Source organism: Doryrhamphus excisus, chromosome 2, assembly GCF_030265055.1.
Source record: "Doryrhamphus excisus isolate RoL2022-K1 chromosome 2, RoL_Dexc_1.0, whole genome shotgun sequence".
NCBI classification, from domain to species: Eukaryota; Metazoa; Chordata; class Actinopteri; order Syngnathiformes; family Syngnathidae; genus Doryrhamphus; species Doryrhamphus excisus.
This window is the reverse complement of record NC_080467.1, coordinates 11116417-11135929: the sequence shown is the minus strand read 5'-3', so window position 1 is coordinate 11135929 and position 19513 is coordinate 11116417. Positions and strand designations below refer to the sequence as shown.

Below are 19513 nucleotides of genomic sequence, written 5' to 3'. Positions count from 1 at the left end.
CTCTCTAGGTTTAAAACAAACGAATGCAGCACGATGTCATGTCATCCAAAAGGCAAACACACGTCCTGAATGAACATGTCTTTATACAGATACAATTGAACAGACCGCTTGGTTATTTACAATAAGACTTTCAAATGATATTACAAAAAAAAGTGGAATGCCAAAAAAACAAACCAAAACCCAAACGTACTTCAAATTGAGTGAACTTTTTTTTTTAAGTAGTTGTGCAATATTTGTCTGCCAGTAAGTAAGACGAGTGCGGCAGTTTATTCCCTGCGATTTAGTCCAGATATTGAATTTTTTTTTTAAATAAAGTTGACAGTTGACAGCCACTCAATGCTTTATCAACAAACATAAAAAGGTCTTCATTTGTCACTGCAACGTTTCTTTTCAGAGACAGCCCCCCCTCCCGAAATGAAAGCAAAAAAGGCAAAAGCTCTTTGTACAGGTCAGCATTGTGAAAAAAAAAAAAAGACAATTTGTCTACATAACTGTTGCAAAAAAAAAGCAAAAATGAAAATGCGTATAGTCCTTTGTGATTAAAGGGGGAGGGGGGTTGCTAGATGAAGTGGAATTGTGTGTAAACGCATCATCAGTCCATGCACACGCGCGCACACACACACACACAAAGGGTGGACTGGGCACGGTCCGTCCACTCGCTCCGTTCTGCCGGGGTCGGTGACGGAGCGTTGAAATGTACTCCTCTTATCTCAGTGATAGCCTACATTTCACAGAATGACTCCACACCCTGAGAACATCCTTGGACTAAAAATACCACCCCACCGAGTGGGAGAAGGAGAACCAAGCTCACGCCTTGTCGAGTGAACTCTTTGGCTCCTGCAAATGAAACCTGGTGATTTCAACACCATCTTTTTCTTTTTTTTTCTTGTTTTGTTGACTAAACTAAACTATCTGGACTTGTCATGTCATTTACATTTGGCCGGTGATGGGACACTTTGCAGGTGGGGGGGAGAGAGAAAAATGGAGGAAGGGCGGGGAGAGGGTGATAATGAGCGTGTGGGCCGGTAAGCTAATGGTAACGTTCCCGACCAGTGTCCTTAAGGAGAATAATGTGTTGACAAACAGAGAGCGAGCACACGTGCTACACCGCCCCCCCAGCAGAGTGTCACCCAGGTTGGCTTCGCCCCCAGAGGGAGGGGCTGATCAGTGGGTATGGTAGCCGGCCTGGTTGGCCAGCACGGTGCCGTTGACCCCTTGCCCGGGCTCCACCATGCCTCCGTTGCTCACGGTGCCAACACCGGTCCATCCGGCGCCGGAAGGAAGAGGACTACAGAAAAAAAAAATAGGAATAAAATACAAATTGTTGAAAATTCATACATTTTCTCTGATATTACGGTCAAAAAATTGTTGTATTCCTTACATCTACTGATTTTTTTTCTGTGAAAATATATGATGGAAATATATAACTTTCCCTTTGGAAGATTACCAAAAAAAAGACTTTATTCTCTGAGGTTTATTACTTCTAAAAAAAACAACAACTCCCAAGATTTGATCCCAGATTATTCTTGCACATTCATACCAGTTATGAATGACAGCGCCACCTTGTGGTACATGTGCCAGAACGGTATGAGCACAGCAGGGGTGAATATTTGGACAAACTTCCGTTTTGTGTGAAGTGGTCACATGACTGCAGCTGAAAGTGGGCCAATGACAGAGCGCTAATGTGACAATTTACACCCCGGCAGCGCACGCACACTCACTTGTAGCACTGCTGATCCCAGGTCTGCCCGTAGACGCCGTAGCTGGGCACCTGCCACCCATTGGGCACGTACTGACCGATCTGCTGCGTGTTGCCGTACCACTGCCCCCACTGGCTGTAGGGCTGCGCTGCAAAGCTCACCGTGTTCTGCTGACACAAGTGGGACCCGTTTTAAGGCGGCGGGATCTGACGGCCCCGCCTTGGCCGGGGGCCCTCCTGGTTACGTACCTGAGGCATCTGCACCTGCTGTATGGGGCTGACCATGTCGGTGGTTTCTTTGCCCCAGTAGCACTTGACCACGAAGCCTTCCACCGATGTGGCATTGACGGACACGATGGCGTGGGCGGCCGCCTCGTGGGAGTTGAACCTGCAGCCAGGAAGCAGTGATATGGGGTCAATGTGACACGTTGCTGGTTCAATCCTTTTCTTGCAATCTTACCTCACAAAGGAGTAGCCTTTGTCAGGGAAAACACGGATCTCCATGATTTGGCCAAAAGGCGAGAAGGTTTGTCTCATAATTTGCTCTGTGAAGGAGAAACTCCAAAGTGTTAGCAATGAATCCAGTGTTTCCCACAGGACTACAATCTATCTGTGGTGGCGTATATTAGTGCCATTTGCATGAAAATTGGGAGTGACACTTTCAAGGTCACAGGCTTCAAAATACAGTGAGACCTCAGTTAGCGACCGCCGTGGCTTACGCACATTTTTTGGTTAGCATACAACAAGGCACACGTCACATGTATTTTTATTGCAAAATGTCCATAGCTTCTAGCTTGCTAACAAAATGGCAGCCAGAAGCGGTTAACATATGAAACATGTTTTTTTTTTTTTTATACTTTTTCCAGAGTATAAAAATATTTTTATGGATCTATAAAACAATTGTAAATACAGTGGTGCCTCAGTTAACATCCGCCCAGATTATTGTGTTTCTCGGTTTAACATCCCAAATTTTGAATACAGTTCAGTTTCTTGACGCCGCCATCTTGGATCATGCAGCCAAGAAGAAATCTAGCGATGCTCACCTGTGAGACCTGCCGTGACGCCTCCGCAGTAGACAGTGCAGTTGCTGGGACTGGACTGGTTCACCACCTCGTCGAAAGACAGCTGCTTTGTGTTGCTTGCTACGAGAAAATAAAAACAAACATGTCTTTCATCACCGCAAAGACCATAAAATATTGATAAATGGTGACTATTTTGAGAAGGTTAACATAATATGAAATCTACAAAGTTGGACACTTCAGAATTCAACTGAAATGGTTTTTAGGGGAAAAAGCCCTCCAGTTTGTTTTTGACACTCATTATTATAGTTGCATAACAATGAATAATCCAATATAGAAATCACCTGAGCATGATTTCACCCTCACTGAAGGCAAGACTAAGTGTTTTGTTTTACTTCCTCTGTGAGCAAAATTAGAGGCTGACTATTCAAGGTTCAACCAACTACTGTATATCTAAATGGACAATACAGTTCTTGTCACATGACTAATACTTGTTGCATTAAAGGGATATGAACGTGAGGGGCGGGGGCTTGTGGCATCCTTATTCATCTTACTTTCATTGGTAGTTTTGGGCGTGGGCTTCCGTGTTGCCCAGTTGGTCCTGATCTGCCGGCCTCCCAGCCACTGGCCTCCCATCTGCTGGATGGCGTTCTCTGCGTCCTAAACACAGCCACAAAGGGTGTAAAGTTGGCGGGTTTCAGTCTAGGTTTTAGCACCCCGGAGGCAGGGGCAGGACGCTCACCCATTTGTTGAAGAAAGACACAAAGCCGTAGCCTTTGGACTTGCCGGTGGCCATGTCTTTCACCACCCGACAATCGCTGCGGACAAACACCATGAATTAATACCAGCAGGTGGCGTCAATGTTATTTCTCAGCGGACACTTACGATATTTTCCCAAAAGGGCCAAACGCGGCTTTTATGTCATCTGTGGTGATTTCAGGACTTAGGTCTCCGACAAAGACGTGGAAGTGACCTGAAAGACATTGTTGAAGTGTAGTGAACACCCACACAACAAAGACACTGATGGCATACACTCCTGATCAAAAGGTTAAGAGCAGTTGTAGACTGTTCATCCCGGAAAGGGGGATTCCTCGAAGGGCAGCCAATAGCACCGCATTTTGAATCTCTACTTAGAACCTCCTTAAGATCCAACAGTGCAAAATGTACATTCTTGCCATTTTTCAACTGTTCTTAACGTTAGGATCAAGAGTGTATTGTTCACTGAAGGAGACGTACTGCTGGTGTCCTTCTTTTGGCTGGTCGGCGTTGTTGCCCAGTTGACCTTGACTTCCTGCAAAGAGACACAACAGGCAAGAGAGCGCAAGTCAGACGTGAGCAAGGAGTGGATTATTGTTGATTAGACAATTTGTCTCACATTCTCTCTCACTCACTCACACACAGGACTTTACTTTCTAGTGTCTTTTAATGGCTTCTGTTGGGCCACTGATTTAACTTACATTACCTAAATGGACATACCTTTGTCTCTTACACTAAACACACAGTAAATGAACATACAGAGGAGAATATTCAAGAAAAGGATATCAAGATTTGACCCTCATTAAATCAGGAAAAATGTCAAAATTTGGTGTAAAACTGAAGGAAGTAAGGTCCAAATAACAAGGGACTTACAAACAAGTGATTTTTACGAACTTGTTCTACTCCTCAAATGGTCCTTCAATACCTGTTGAGGATAGAATATTTTCAACTGAATGGATCTTTCTAGAAGTCAAAGTCTTAGGTGGCGTCTATGTGGAAATAAGGTTGTTAAAAATAAAACGTAATGGTGATGAAAGTCAATAACACACACCAGCAAAGAGGCAAGAAGGGTGGGGGTGGGGGGGCAGAAGAGCATCATCACATGACATTTAGCGCTTTGTTCAACACGTTTACACATCAAGCGCCAATTATTTCCTTTTCAGGGGGCTCTTTCAGGAAAACCCCGCCCACCCAGCACCGGTCCGCCTGGCCTCGCCCCCGGGGGGAGATGGGACAGCTTACCTTACCCAGAATTTTCCGACCGTTCATAGCCGCAATGGTGGCCATGGCGTGTCTATGCTCATAGAATTCCACAAAGCAGTACGGATCGTGACCTGCTGTCTGGGAGGGGCAAGAGACACAAACACAAAAATATGTCAACTGGGGAGTCCGCGTTCACTTTTCAACACGGCAGGGCAGGAACACCGAGGCTGTGTGTACAAAATCTGAATTAAAAAAAAAGATAGCTTTAATGTATACAGATTGACATTTAGGTACCATATTTCCTCATATAGCAGCTGGAAACAGCTCATTTCTCAGCTGCAGAGAACCCACAAGGCATACTGGGTACACAAATATACATGCTTGTGAATGCTGTAAGCACGTTATAAATGTATCATTACACGATGGATATCCATTTTGTAGATAAGACACCTAGTGACCTGTTATTTTCTTCCAAAGGGGAAACAATAAAGCAGGGCATGGTGTCCATTCGAGGGGAGGCCACCATATGAGGAAATACGCTATTTACCAGATGTTGCACCAGTGGGGGGAAAAAAAAATCTTCCCCCCTATTTGCTCCAAATCTGCTCATAAGAGAGACCACCACTGGGGTTTGAGACTCTAAGAGCACAGAAGTTGACTCACTGAACTCACATCCACGATCATTTTACAGCTCTTGCAGGGTCCGATCTGGCCAAACAGCTCCAGGATGAGTGCTTCCGTCACATCCCGCGACAGGTTCCCCACATACCTGTGCACAAAGATGGAATTTAAAACCACAAAAATAAAAGGACGAGGGAGAGGAACTTGTCTTAACTAAAAATTTTCAATTACAGTGGTAAACACCCCCCACGCCCCTGTTAATTTTCCAGTTAACATACAAAATTTTGTTTAGCATCCAAAATGCGGTCTTGGTTTGTGTACGCCAGCTAATACAGTTTCTGATTTGTGAAACCTTCACCAGTTTGTGATTTGGAGAGTCAGGACCTTCTGTAGGGGATTAATGACGTTAACCAAAGCACCGCTGTAGTATAAATGACTGTAGTACAACAATAGATCCAGTTAAAAAAAACAACATTTCAAGACTGTTAGGCAAAATAATTCAGCGTGTAATGTTACTCGAATATTTGTATTTCCTGGTTTAGATTAGCATGGTGCTACTTTGAAATTAAGTATAGTGAGACAGTCATGTGCTAATCATCGATAGCATTGGTTAGCTGTTATGTAAACGACTTATCTAACTGGGTGCTCGTGTAATATTTATATGTATTCATATATAGACGACAAGCGCGTTTATAGGCCTGATGCTCGATTTTCAGGACTTAATTGCTCGCCAAAGCCTTGTGTGAAAAGGGCCCATTTCCGTGTTTTGCTGCTCATTACCAACACTGGTTTGCAGCACACAGTAAAACACATTACGTTGGCTCTCGTGTCTCATTCGGTTCAGGTTGTAATGACAAAAGAGGATGTTTTTTCATTCAAAAACCAGGAAATCCACTTGGGAATTTTCTAGAATTAGCTTGCTAGCACACAACACTAGCTGGATGGTTGACGTTCCGAATTAGCCGATGTGGAAATGCACTCCTTTCAAGGTCGCATATACGCATCAATATAAGTACATTCACATGAAATCAGATTCATTTAATGGATAATATTTTTTTTTAGATTGAGGGTGTTTGTAGTCGAGTGCGGCCATGCTAACGTGCTGCAGGTTACGTGAGCAATCCAAGCGTTTGAAGCTAGCAGCAAACAAACACACTCACAGGGTTTTGGGCTGGTCATCGTCCATCCTGGTTCAACTTGCTGTCCGAGAACGAGTCGCAACCGCGGGGTGCTAATCCACGACCGTCGCGGGCAGCTGCCTGGGACACCGACCGCTTGTTTTTTCTTGTATTTTGTTTTTGTGGCGCAGTATGAACCGATACGCCGTCGCCGCCGCCGAGGGAAGCTCCAGAGCGAACAATGGGCAGCCGACAAAGATGGCGGCGCGGCCGAGACTGATGCCAAAGGCGCATGCGCTACACTTCAGCAGAAAAATAGGGGAACCTTTAGTGTTTCCCAACAAGCGGGCCGCGGGCCGTTATCTCTTCTTGGTAGAAAATGAACACAAAAGACTTAAAACAAAAGTTAATGTGATGTTTTTGTACTTTACATATAATGGTATATCTATTTAGAAAATTCAGCAATATGCTTTCTTTTATTTAACAACAAGGTTTCAATCCATTCATTTAATATTTTACTTATTAGTTTAATACTGACAGCGTGCAGTGGATGAGAAAAACTACATAAGTGATACTGAAATATCGATATTTCTTATAACAGCTCTTGCACTAAAATCGATTCTCAAGTCAAAATCGATACTGTACTTTTGATACAATGATAGTGTCATTAGTGGGCTGACTCATGGTGGCAGTATTTTTTAAACAGGCTATAGGTATTGTGTACTTTAATAATGTGTATGTTCAAACAATGCTGTATGTTTCACCTCACTGTGTATTCCTAATGTACGGCAGTGAGAACAAACAGAAACATGTTCTGATATGAAAATAGGATTTATTTTCATTAAATAAAACATCAACCCTGAAAGAAAGCTTAATATTCCTTCATGATACCGCAACACAGTCCTTCTCCCGTTTGATTTTTTGAGTCCTCATCTCAGCAGACAGTTGTGGTCCGTAACGAGCTTCTCCAGTCTCTTGATCTTGCGCTTGTTCTTGGGCATGGTTTTGTCGTACATGCCGTTCTTCAGGAGGTGCTCCTTGCTGTGGTGGACCTGAGCGCCGTGCTCCAGCTGGAAGGCGCACAAGGCTTTCAAAGGCCTCAGCAGGACCTTTACCGGCAAACAAGGAAGAAATGAGTTTGCTTTGCAACATGTGCATTTACAATCAATTTGTTAATGTATTATTTTACAAAAATAAATTACCTTCGCGAGACATGAAAAAAAACTACAGGAACGCAGTCCAACAGATAAAAACAAACCCTACCAAAATTATGGACACACTCATTTCAATCAGTTAAACGCACCCTCTGCTGGTTTGTGCAAACAGCACCTTGCTGACAGAACCCTGAGAACCATCATATGTCACATGATACCTCTTGGAAGACGTCATTGTGCTCCAGGATGGACAAAGCCACGGCAGCGCACTCCAGTGTGGACAGGCAGATGTTGGAGGGCTGAGTTCGGATCACGTACTGGCTGGACAGAGACCTGCTGAGCTGCACCTGATTGATACCAAAATTCCACACTCAACGCTCAGGTTAAGAGTTTGCAGACCACGCGAGAGGTTGAAGCCACACACACACACCTGCTTGGGGAGGTGCAGCATGCTGTTTTTGAGGAAAATGTTCTTGGCCTGACTCCAGGTGCCGTCGATGATGATGATGTTATGAGGCACGGCGCCCTTGTCCTCCTGGCGCTGCACCAGTTCCTCCAGGTTCTGGGACTGGGGACCCGGGTACAGGATGAGAGTCCGGCTGTCCCGGCATATGTCGGCCAGATCTGGATTCCTGAGAAACAACAACAAGCTGTAAACAAACTAAGAAACTGAAACAACATCGCAATATAAGCGATGAGGACACACGACTGCTTACTTTATGTCATTAAAGCGCCTTCCCACAATGACATTGCACTTTGCTGGGGGTAAGCATGCAGCCAGAAGAGGCACTGTGCGTAGAACTCTGCTCTCCTGAAAGCAAGGCAGATATTATGGTAAAAGATGTCAGGACAGTTTATCATGGCTGCTTGATGTGCTAGTCCAGATAATATATGCTGAGTAAAACACAAAATGATTTATGGAAGCAAATGGTGAAATAACAGCAGACAGGACTCACCTCAGCAGGGTGCTGGACGATGTAGAGACATGTGGACACCTCCAGGGGTTGTGTCGGGAGAAAGGGACAAAGACACACCTTCTGGGGGCGACTACAACATGGGAGGAAAGTTGAAGACCTGTCATTGCCCCTGTTTTTTTGCTTATGGAAGACACGAATGGTCCCCCTTGTTAAAGTAATATTATATGTTTAGGGAAGGGGGAGGGACACAGATGTCGCCCCTGTGTTGCATGTCTGTCCATTCGCGTAACCTAGCTATCCTAGCGTTAGCTTAGCTTACCGGCACCGTAAACACGTCGGTCTTCTCTCGCTAACCTCGACCGGAAGCGCAGCCAAGTCGCCGAAAGCGTCGTCTAAGCGCCCGTCGTCGGACGAATCGTCCAAAGTGTCTGTTATGTCACCTTTAAGTGGGGCAGAGGAGGAACATGGACCGGAGACACGGTCCATTGCTAGCTAGCTTAGCTAACAACAACAGCCACGCTGCCTCGCGAGCGCGCTGTGACAGTAATATAGATCTACACCAACTAGATCGATTGGGACGCTGTCTCACTCCTTTTCTAAAAAAAAGGGTGCCTTTTTAAATGTTATATTCACATGTCTGTGTTTTCATACTATAAAATGCGACGCTTAGCTGTGATCATTCGGACTGTTCCAAACAATGCACTTTGACATTTCTGTATCTGTTACACTTACAGCTACATTCCTGTGCTACACTACAAGAGCCAAATTAAAGATTCATCTCTTTATGATCGTCATAATAGAATTCATGAATGACGTGTATTTGATTTTAGCTACACTAATACATAACGGAGCTTATTTGGCCTCATGAAAAAGGGCAATACATTGTTATCTCCACCCATGAATTTCATATGACGGCATGTGTCGACTTTCAAAAGCATTGGCAGTTCCATGTAAAATCAAATGATGGTTATCATCTCTAAAGATGGCAAAATTAATCAACTACTCAAACTATGGATCTTGAAGAAGTGTCCTGCAATGTGGAACAAAGATGATGACACACCCTGTATGTTAAAAGCTGACATTTTAAAAACATAAATTGCCGTTTATTATCAACTCAACTCTGATACATTTGGCTGCACAAACCGGAAGTCTTTATATGCACTCGACAGTGTGGCCAACCACAGCAGAGTGGGCGTGCCTGGAGGCGGGCCGTGGGTGGAATATATTAAAACAGAGCAACAACAAAATCCAAAGAAATACAGCTGAATAGGTGCAGATTCTGGAAGAACTAGAAGGCTTACTGTTACTTCTTTACTAATATGTCCCCTTCAAACAAAATGGGGGCAGGATTTAGCAACAAACTGTCCATAAGTCATTGAGCATTTGTTATTATTATATGGTTTTTGTGTTACACAATGCTAGCATGTATTGCAAAGAATTTTAACCGCAACCTATAGGGGGCGCCACAAACACGCCCCTGATGTTGTCACATGACCTATTGTCTTAAAGAATGACACATTGCGCTCGAGTCAGGTGATGAACTTCTTCTTTCTTGGGATGAAACGTCTCTGATTCCGATGCGTCAAGTTGTGCTAAAGCGACTTCACTGTCAAAGGCTTTTCCAGTGTCTTTCTCCTCAGCAGGTTCTTCAACGGACACACAGGAAGGCACGTGGACCTCCTGATCTCCATCCTCTTCATCGCCGGTCTCGGCTGGCGACGCCGCCTCTTTCTCTTCTTTCCTCTGTTCTTTCAGGGAGGCGTCCTCGCTGTCCTCCGCTGGAGTCAGAGGCGCTAGAGACAGACACGCCTTCTCAAGGGAGGAGGTGGCTTTCCTCCTAGGAGGTGGGCTTGGGCTTGGGCTTGGGCTAGGGCTTGGTGCTTCTGGGTCAGGCTTCCACATCTCCAAATCTGTGGAGACATCATAATCATCCATGCCTTCCCAATCAGACTCCCAGGAAAACTCATCCAGTGGATTTTGTGGGATTGCAGTATCTTCTACACCTGAGATGTTATCTCTGGTGTTGGTGATTGATGGACTTTCATCTTCTTCTTGTGATACGAGGAACATGTCACATGGAGAAGATGTGGCACTTGACCTGAAGAAGTCTGTAATCTCCTCCGACGAGTTTGGGGATTTGGAGGGACCATCCTCAACATCATCCAAGTCTTGGGACAAAAGTACTTCCTCTTCAGTTGTCGGTTGTCCGTCCACCGCGGGCGTCTCATCGATGAGAACGTATTTCTCCATGTAGCCTCTGGCCTCCCGGTCGGAATGTCTGCTGTGAAAAGACTTCTCCGAGGTCATACTTACTGCGTCGTCTTCCTTTTCCCAACTCCCTGTGGCCTCCTCGTAGAGGTCGTCGTAAAGGAAAGCCATGGCTTTGGGTTCCTCTAACAGAATGGGGTCGATGGTCTTTTGGGGACCTTCAGGCAGGAAGACGGGAGTCAAGATGTCCTCTTCATTTCCAAACAAAGGGGAGCCATTAAGTTTGGATGGAGGCTGAGAGACTTTGGTTGCCTCCAGGTGACTTTTCATCGGGTAGTTGTTTGTGCCGCTGTAGAAGAACTCATCTAGAAGCTCACTGCTGAGTCCTTCTGGACTATCTTCTCCGGTGTCTCCAGCCTCCACGGGTGTCTCTGCGTCTTGCTTCCTTGCAGCAGCCTCAGGTTCCCGGTGTCTGTGTGCGATCACAGCAGGACTTCCAGGAGCCTGATCGTCAATCAGGGTGTAGGCTTCAAAGTAGTCCTCATTTTTTGCAGACTCCATTCCTGGAGCTCCTGGTGGATCACCGGAACCCAGCAGTGGTGTTGGATGTTCCCTGGCAGCTGAACATGATCCTGTTGAAGCCTGGGAAAAACCACTGAGCTCCATCACCCTGTGGCTGCTCTCTTCCTCTGCTCGGTCAGCTTTAGGAGAGCTCTCCTCCAGGTAGGAGAGGTTGTCCACCATGCATTTGCTCTCCTCTTCATCCACTGTGAGCAGCTTGTGAGGGACGACAATGTTGAGGATTTCAGATCCTTCGGACACCAAACTGAACAAGCTTTGCTCTTTATCTTCCCGATTCTTTTGCTTTTGGATGTTAAGTTGAGCCGCTCCAACTAATTCAGGTCTTCCTGAGATGTCATCACAGCTTTCTGCAGGAGGCTCATCTTTGTGTCCACCTGCTCTCGTCTTCCTCCGCTTGGACATCAGCTCCTCATCCATGACCAGGAGGATCCTCCCTGCTGGTGCACAGGAAGTCCTTGGCGGGATGGGTGAGACGGGCGTGGCGCAGCGGCTTGGGGTAGTCTCCCAGGCAATCCCGCTGTCCTCACCCTGCAAGGCCACCATGGAGAAGGCGGAGTCCATGATCAGGAACTGCATCTTTGGCTGAACCTTCTCATCGTGGACTGCTTCATGTAAACTGAAAGACACCGTAAAAACACAGTTAGAGACGAGGGCTTATATTATCTTTCCCATAATATTAGCATTTTATTCCCATAATACTATTATTTTATTCCCATAATATTAGCACGTTATTCTCAGACTTTATTTCCATATTGTTATCACTTTATCCCTAGACTTTATTCCCATAATATTATAACTCTATTCCCATAATATTTTGACTTTAGTCCCCTATTATCCCTTTATTCCCATTATATAATCACTTTATTGCCATTATATTATCACTTTATTCCCATAATATTAGCACTTTATTCCTATAATATTATCACTTTATTCCCATAATATTAGCACTTTATTCCCAGACTTTATTCCTGTAATATCACTTCATTCCGAGACTTTTTCCCATATAATTATAATTTTATTCCCATATTGACTATATTCCCATAATATCATTTTATTCCCATAATATTATCACTTTATGTCCATAATATTATCATGTCTTCCAAACACCTAATGTTCCAAAAATGACAAATTATTTTGTTTTCATAATCCTATAGTTTTAAATTTTCTATACCGCTTATTCTCATTAAGGTCATGGGGGTATGCTGGAGCCTATCCCAGCTTAATATCTAATTTTTTTTTTTTTTAAAGGTACTGCTGATTTTTTCAGTTTTCTGGTCAAATGATCAAACTCTCAATATCCTCTGCTATGTTAACAATCAAGCAGACCTGTTCCAAAGCTGCTCCACTTCATCACCAGCGTTCCCCTCCGGCTCAGTGTCGGGCGTCAGCGCTCGCATCTCGGCGTCACACAGGGCCAAATCCCCCATGGAAGCGTCCATGGTTGGTTGGAACCTTCCTGATGGGATTCTGCCTCGGCGTCTCGCACCGCCGACTCGCGGATCCCCTGCGATCACGTTGCAAACACGCTCGCTCTGGGTTTTCTTGCTCAGCCGAATCTTGAAATAGAAGACGAGCCTTCCCGTGTGTCATGCGAGGCATTCACGACGTGCCAGACAAGACTCACCTCTTGACCTTTGCCGATGCTGCTTGTGACATCGGGATGATTGTGTTACGGCCTCTTGGTGGATTATTAAAGAATCGCTGCAGTGTGCATGCGGTGTTAACGCCGCCTGGGATGAAGAATGTTAAAACAAACATCATAAACTTCAATAGTGGATCTTTGAAATGGTCAACATGTCTACACATCACACATGCAGCACGTGTTACCGTATTTGCAGCAACAGTAAAAGATACATCAGCTTGTTCAGTTTTTTTAAAACCATCTTTTACTAACGACACACATTAAGAGCTCACACCTGCCCAAGCGTGTCATGCGGTGTGACGGCGATACCGGAGAAGATTTTCTTCCCCTTATAGTCAACATGTTGCATCATTATAACCCCAACCACTTGTGCTACTGCTCTGCAACCAATCAGATCATTAATCCCGCCCACTGCCTCTTGGAGGGCCATCAAAAAAAAAAAAAAGGAAAATGCTAATAAACATGAATGACAAATCATTTAAAAATGCAAATAATAGAAATTACCAAAAAAAACACAAATATTATACAAAAGATACATTCCATTGTAATAATCTTTGTTTATTTCATGAGGAAAAAAATTATTTACTTTCCTTTTGGTCATCTTTTCTGTCAAACGGCAACAAACGCCCTGCTGCCGATCACGTCGCAGCGTGATGACGTCACCGCCTTAAGCCGCCTACTGAGCATCCGAGGAGGAGGCGGCGGGATGAAATGAGGAGGAGGGGGAGGCTGATGCGGGTCCGGCTATGATGGAGCATCCATAGATTATATATTTTAACAGACGGAAAGTTTTTTTTTAATGTAACGCTTTAGCTCACCACGTGACATCCGGTATCGTTTATCGCCTCTGAAAGGCAGGACCATTGGACTTGCCTTAGAACCTGTTGGAAGATTGTCGAAACATCGAGAACATCACCACTGAGTAGACTAAACCCCTTAATATGTGGTGCTATATTTAATTAAGCTAGCACAACAGCAACCTAGCTAGCAACGCTTTTATATTTAGGTTAATTTTTCTCTCTTCGTTCGAAAAGTTTCTTCAATTCGGCTCGGAGTGCCAAAACCAGTCCAGTCCTTAGCCGAGCACAAGCCCGGAGTACGTTGATCCTTGTTAGCCCCATGCTAGCCGAAGCTAGCAGGCGCTATCATTGGCTGCTTTTAGCTAGCTCGGAGCTCTCGGTCATCATCTTCACCACCATCATCATCATGCACGTTCAGGCGCGTTTGCTCCGGTGAAGCTTCGCACGTCACCGACATGCACCCACGGCCGCCGACACGTCAGACCATGTCGGAGTGAAACCTGCGCCGGAGGCACAACGAGAGGGGCGGCTGCAGAGGGAGTAGCTGCACCAAGCAACCAACCAGCAACAATGGGGTATGTTTGTTTAGTTCCTGTTTGGTGCTAATGCTAATCTAACAGCTTGTCACCAGGAGTGTTTTGAACACATTCCTGCACGTGTGAGTTACTTGTCAGTGTAACTGGTAAACACAACTAGCTGGTTAGCATGCTAGCTGGCGATAGCTAACTGTAGTGCACACTAATAAACGCTCACAGGAGATTAAAGCTGCTGCTGCTGCGGCTGCCGAGGACAGCAGCTGTCAATAAATCCACTCACAGCCACACTATTTATTATTTATTTATGACGATTTTGGAACGTGTCAGCGCACACTGGGGTCGCTGGTGTGGCTTTGCGGTGTTGTCGATCTGTGCCTCTCAAAACTGGCAACGTTCGTGTGACAGGGCCTTCGTGGGAACGAATACTACATATATAATACTGTATATAATTGTATGATTGCTGTCCGTTACAGTGGGACAAAGTATCCATATCGACAGGCTATTTTATAATTAACCATAGCGAGGAACAGTTGCGGGGAAAACAATCACGCGCAGCAAATTTTGTCAAAATAAGTTTTTTTTCGCTTTAAGGTATGTTTGCTACTTTAAAGATGCTAACTAACAGAAAGCAAGCCAATGTAGGTGAAACGCTGTGCTAACCTTTCCGTCATTAACAAAAAAAGTGATTCATAAATCATGAATTTATTTTCATTTTACAGTACGCCGAGAGAAAGTTTTATTCCTTTTATTAACAGAGTATCGCTACAGTTGGAGCACGTGGCGTGCTAATTCAAAATAATGTGACTGCCAGAAGAAGAAGAAGGCTGCCATGTCAGTGCTATTTTGGCAGCAGCAATAACCCTGCATTACTTTGCTTAGCTGATGCTCTGTCACCATGGCAACCGCCACGTGATTTCCCCCCCTCCTCCCTCTTACCCTCTGTCTGGCTCTCCCACCCACAAATCTGATCTGCTATCAGTTCATTTACTATTTGTGCAAGCAGGGAAGCTGAAAGAAGGCTCATTCTCTTCTATTTCTACACCCACCACAACATCTTGCAAGGGTGGGGGCGTGATTGTTTATGGCGGTTGATTGGTTCCTGACGCGACTGCGATAAATATTCAATATTTTCCTACTTGGGCCTTACAAAAACCTCTATACAATCTTCTAATTACACTGTTTAATATCTGTAGAGTCCTCAGGTCATGAAATAACACCCCTATAGTCACCTTTATGCTCTTATTAGCCAATAAAGTAGAAAATACAGCTGTACGGACAAGCCACAGGACTCGACTAAGCTAGTTGTGTGACATCACAATGGCCCGTGATGCTTTTCCAGCGGCTTCCTGAAGGCCTCTGTGCTTTTCACGGGGGGGGGGGGGGTAATGAAGGATTAGTCTCCCAACAATGACCACACAAAATACACGCTTTTCCGCCCACGCAGTGCTGGACCCAAGCCCACGTGCCACACACCGTCACCAGGTCAGCGTTGTCAACAAGGCTAGCTAGCTAAACAAGGCCGTGTGGGGTCGGACATATAAAAGGAGGGATACAGATTCCAATCACTTCCTGCTTCTCAAAACCGACATGATGCTGATTTTTAAACATGGAGATACATGTGTAGTGTAGAAGGACTGGATGGGATTTATTGGTATGATGTGATAATTCCCTTTTATGGGCCTGATAATTCCGTTTTATGGGCCTGATAATTACGAAAGAGAGCAAAATTCAAATTCTGTTCAATGGGAAGCCGTGTAAGTGACGCCATGTAAAAGTAAGTGACACCATGTAAAATAACGCGTCTGTTAGCATGACATCTAACCTGTGTGTGTGTGTGTGACTTCCTCATCTATGGTTATCATCATGGCAGCGAGCAGCCCATCTTCAGCACGCGGGCCCACATCTTCCAGATCGACCCGGCCACCAAGAAGAACTGGGTGCCTACCAGCAAACACGCCGTCACCGTGTCCTACTTCTTTGACAGCACCAGGAACGTGTACCGCATCATCAGCCTGGACGGATCCAAGGTCATTGTTTGCACCCGCTTCCTTTCTTTACCATGTGACTGACCTTGAGGCGTCCACTTGTCCAGGCCGTCATCAACAGCACCATCACCCCCAACATGACCTTCACCAAGACCTCCCAGAAGTTTGGCCAGTGGGCCGACAGCCGGGCCAACACCGTCTACGGCCTGGGCTTCTCGTCCGAGAGCCACCTCAGCAAGGTCCCCGCCCACGGTCACGCCTCGCCACCGCCGCCCGCCACCGCCATGTGGATGACGCGCGTGTGCTTTCTAGTTTGCAGACAAATTTGCCGAGTTTAAAGAGGCGGCGCGGCTGGCCAAGGAGAAGTCCCAGGAGAAGATGGAGCTCAGCGGCACGCCCTCTCAGGTGAGCAAAAACACGACGTGGCCTCGCCCCTTCCCAGCTCCACCTTTAGTCTCGCACCAAGCTAACGTCTTCTGTCCTGCCCGACCGCTCCACAGGGCGGCGCTGTAAAAAGGAGCGTGTCACCCGCCGTCAAACACGTTATAAAGAAGGTAAACGTAGCCGGTTAACCCCCCCACTCATCTCAGTCGTCTCGTAGCTCCTCCCACTTCCTATTTGCTGACCAGCGTCATTGTCTTTGATGTCATCGTGCCGAACGTAGCTCCCCTGAGGCTGTGCGTATCCATGGTGACGCATGACAACAGCATCTCAGCAACAACAGGTTTTTTTTCTCTCTTTCAAGGAGCCCGTCGCCGCTCCCCCACTGTCACCTTTGACCTCCGAGAGGGTGAACGGCACAGAGGACGAGAGGGCGGCGACTGAGGCGCCTCAGCCCAGTGAGGCCAGAGGAGGAGCAGAACCTTCCCACAATGCACTTCCCTTCTCTCACAGGTATGCCAGACAAGGAATGAAACATTGAATTGTGGCGGCCACGGAATCATTGTGACGCACACAGTTCACCCGGCATCAGCAAGCACTGGGAGGCGGAGCTAGCGGCGCTGAAGGGCAACAACGCCAAGCTAACGGCGGCGCTGCTGGAGTCCACCGCCAATGTCAAGCAGTGGAAGCAGCAGCTGGCTGCCTACCAGGAGGAGGCCGAGCGGCTGCACAAACGGGTAGGGCCGCGCTCACCTCGCCTGCTGCTCGCCTCACCCGCCAGGCCTGGCTTTTTACCGCTCCCCCCCCCCCCGCCACCCCCCCATCCAAACGTGCCGCCAGGTGACAGAGCTGGAGTGCGTCAGCGGCCAAAGCACCACGGCGAGGTCGGACAAGACGGAGCTGAACCGCACCATCGAGGAGCTGGAGGAGGCGCTGAAGGCCAAGGAGGACGTATGTGCACCAGCTAGCTAGCCGCCTAGCGTTCACCTGCTGACCTCTCGCTGAACTTTGACCTCTGCGCTTCCTCTCTGGACAGGAGTTGGAGCGTCTGAAGATGGAGATTCAGAGTGCCAACCAGTTTCACTCTCAAAGAGACTCCCTCGCACACAAACTACAGGCGAGTCACCAGCAGGGGGCGTTCTTTACTCTGTGCTGCTTTCAAGGGTGGTAGTAAACAAGAATTTTCTGTGGAAGTGGGGCTACATTTGTAGCTTTGGAGGCGGTATCAGAAGCAGGGCTGTAAAAACTGATGGGGGCCACTTTGGGGGGGCATTTCAGGGGCGGGAATGTGGCTATTATGCAGGATCTCTGTAGCTCCCTTCACACAGCCTGAAGAAGCTGGCATTTTCCAAACTTGTCTGTGCAATAGGAGCCATTTTCCAGCTCTAGTGAGAAGTATCGGAGCAGGAAGCCTGGATGATCTCTCTCTGTCGTCACACTGCTTGTGAAAGCTGGCATTTTCCTGACGTTTTTTTCGCCTAATTGTATTTGTCTGGGTGGCACGGCGGTCGAGTGGTTAGCACGCAGACCTCACACCTAGGAGACCAGGGTTCAATTCCACCCTCGGGCATCTCTGTGTGGAGTTTTCATGTTCTCCCCGTGCATGCGTGGGTTTTCTCCAGGTACTCCGGTTTCCTCCCACATTCCAAAAACATGCTAGGTTAATTGGCCACTCCAAATTGTCCATAGGTATGAATGTGAGTGTGAATGGTTGTTTGTCTATAGGTGCCCTGCGATTGGCTGGCGACCAGTCCAGGGTGTACCCCGCCTCTCGCCCGAAGACAGCTGGGATAGGCTCCAGCACCCCCGCGACCGTGAGGAAAAGCGGTAGAAAATGAATGAATGAATGAATGAATTTGTCTGAAGTGTCATTGTTTTGTAAGATTGTGCGCCTGATGCAACCCCCCAGGCCGTGGAGCTGAGGAACCAGGCGCTGGAGGCCCAGCTGGACGAGCTGGAGCAGCGCGTGGAGGCCGACCAGCGTGAGAGGGACGTCTTCCGCCAGAGTCTGCGCTCGCTGCTGCAGCTGCTGGACGGCAAGATCTTGGAGCTGAGCGAGCTGAGGGAGGCTCTGGCCAAGCTGCTGGAGTGCAGCTAGGAGCCTCGCCGCCGCCGCCATGTTTACACCGTCTGTTTGCCACGCCCACTCGGATCCTTTACAAGAGCCAAGTTGAAGCGTCTCGGATCCGTCTTGCCTTCCTGAAACGTTTGGACTTTTCGCTTCTTCGGTCGTTGAACTGTTTTTGTTTGAAAGACTCGCTCTGATATCGACATCAGCCAAATGAACCAATCAGGCGCCAGGGCTTGAGCCAATTGAGCCGCGGTACGCTATTTTCTGGTCGCACACACGAGGGCGACAACGAGCAATACAAAGAGGACGCTTTATCCAGCCACTTTCAGGTACTTTCTTTAAAGAAAAATCATTCTGGTGCACTTGTTTAAAAAAAAAAAAAATAAGACTAAACTTTGTTTTTCTCCTTGTTGCCACTTGAAGTGCAATGATTGATCATCTCTGGTACTTGTGTGTTTTTTTTTATTACTATTTAAAAAATGGCAATATTTTCCACTATTTATCAAGATTTGTTTTTTGCCAAATGTTATCCAAATGTTTTTTTTTTTTTGCTGATGTTGCCTTTTGGTGCAGGGATGCATCACTGGTAGCGTGTGAGTCTTTTTTTTTTCTTTTCCCTTTTGTCGTGGGATTTTTTTTTCTTCCTCTTGCCAAAAATGAGAAACACTTTTGCTATCAAGGGCTCGTCATCAGTTTGAGAGGGATGACTATTTGAATAAATTAATGTAAATGCTTACACAGTTGGAACTTTTCAGTTTCTAGTAAAAGTGAACCAAATTAAATAAAATAATTTTTGGAAAAAAAAAACTTTTTGGTGCTTT

The 19513-nt window shown here is 46.3% G+C and overlaps 4 protein-coding genes across 12 annotated transcripts; 1 reads left to right on the top strand and 3 right to left on the bottom strand.

The window, feature by feature from the left end:
• Positions 1-328: 328 nt before the first annotated feature.
• On the bottom strand, positions 329-6692 carry LOC131116563 (cytotoxic granule associated RNA binding protein TIA1-like). 2 transcript variants are annotated; one of them, XM_058064486.1, is made up of 12 exons: positions 6459-6692; positions 5341-5446; positions 4717-4815; positions 3955-4009; positions 3604-3691; positions 3461-3536; positions 3273-3378; positions 2743-2841; positions 2160-2244; positions 1949-2087; positions 1722-1867; positions 329-1288 (listed from the first exon to the last, which is right to left on the bottom strand). In XM_058064486.1, the coding sequence occupies exons 1-12, from the start codon at positions 6482-6484 to the stop codon at positions 1165-1167; spliced, it is 1149 nt and encodes a 382-aa protein (XP_057920469.1). In that variant the 5' UTR covers positions 6485-6692; the 3' UTR covers positions 329-1164. The 2 variants fall into 2 exon arrangements, with proteins under 2 accessions (XP_057920469.1, XP_057920470.1); XM_058064487.1 differs by having other exon boundaries at positions 5350-5446.
• Positions 6693-7242: 550 nt separating this feature from the next.
• On the bottom strand, positions 7243-9073 carry dtwd2 (DTW domain containing 2). Its single transcript, XM_058064492.1, has 6 exons — positions 8807-9073; positions 8527-8617; positions 8287-8381; positions 8001-8202; positions 7789-7917; positions 7243-7525 (listed from the first exon to the last, which is right to left on the bottom strand). The coding sequence occupies exons 1-6, from the start codon at positions 8971-8973 to the stop codon at positions 7346-7348; spliced, it is 864 nt and encodes a 287-aa protein (XP_057920475.1). The 5' UTR covers positions 8974-9073; the 3' UTR covers positions 7243-7345.
• Positions 9074-9464: 391 nt separating this feature from the next.
• On the bottom strand, positions 9465-14337 carry si:ch1073-398f15.1 (cardiomyopathy-associated protein 5). Of its 5 annotated transcripts, none has more exons than XM_058064476.1 (5): positions 13738-14337; positions 13105-13663; positions 12902-13007; positions 12604-12833; positions 9465-11893 (listed from the first exon to the last, which is right to left on the bottom strand). In XM_058064476.1, the coding sequence occupies exons 4-5, from the start codon at positions 12714-12716 to the stop codon at positions 9991-9993; spliced, it is 2016 nt and encodes a 671-aa protein (XP_057920459.1). In that variant the 5' UTR covers positions 12717-12833; positions 12902-13007; positions 13105-13663; positions 13738-14337; the 3' UTR covers positions 9465-9990. The 5 variants fall into 5 exon arrangements, with proteins under 5 accessions (XP_057920459.1, XP_057920460.1, XP_057920457.1 ...); XM_058064477.1 differs by having other exon boundaries at positions 13194-13663; XM_058064474.1 differs by having other exon boundaries at positions 12604-12781; positions 13194-13663.
• Positions 13583-19506, top strand: LOC131116589 (homer protein homolog 1-like). 4 transcript variants are annotated; one of them, XM_058064489.1, is made up of 10 exons: positions 13583-14294; positions 16126-16282; positions 16348-16479; positions 16553-16645; positions 16741-16794; positions 16986-17134; positions 17214-17358; positions 17462-17572; positions 17658-17738; positions 18531-19505. In XM_058064489.1, the coding sequence occupies exons 1-10, from the start codon at positions 14290-14292 to the stop codon at positions 18717-18719; spliced, it is 1116 nt and encodes a 371-aa protein (XP_057920472.1). In that variant the 5' UTR covers positions 13583-14289; the 3' UTR covers positions 18720-19505. The 4 variants fall into 4 exon arrangements, with proteins under 4 accessions (XP_057920472.1, XP_057920471.1, XP_057920473.1 ...); XM_058064488.1 differs by having other exon boundaries at positions 13585-14294; positions 17199-17358; positions 18531-19504; XM_058064491.1 differs by lacking the exon at positions 13583-14294 and adding an exon at positions 15708-16029 and having other exon boundaries at positions 17199-17358; positions 18531-19506.
• Positions 19507-19513: the final 7 nt, after the last annotated feature.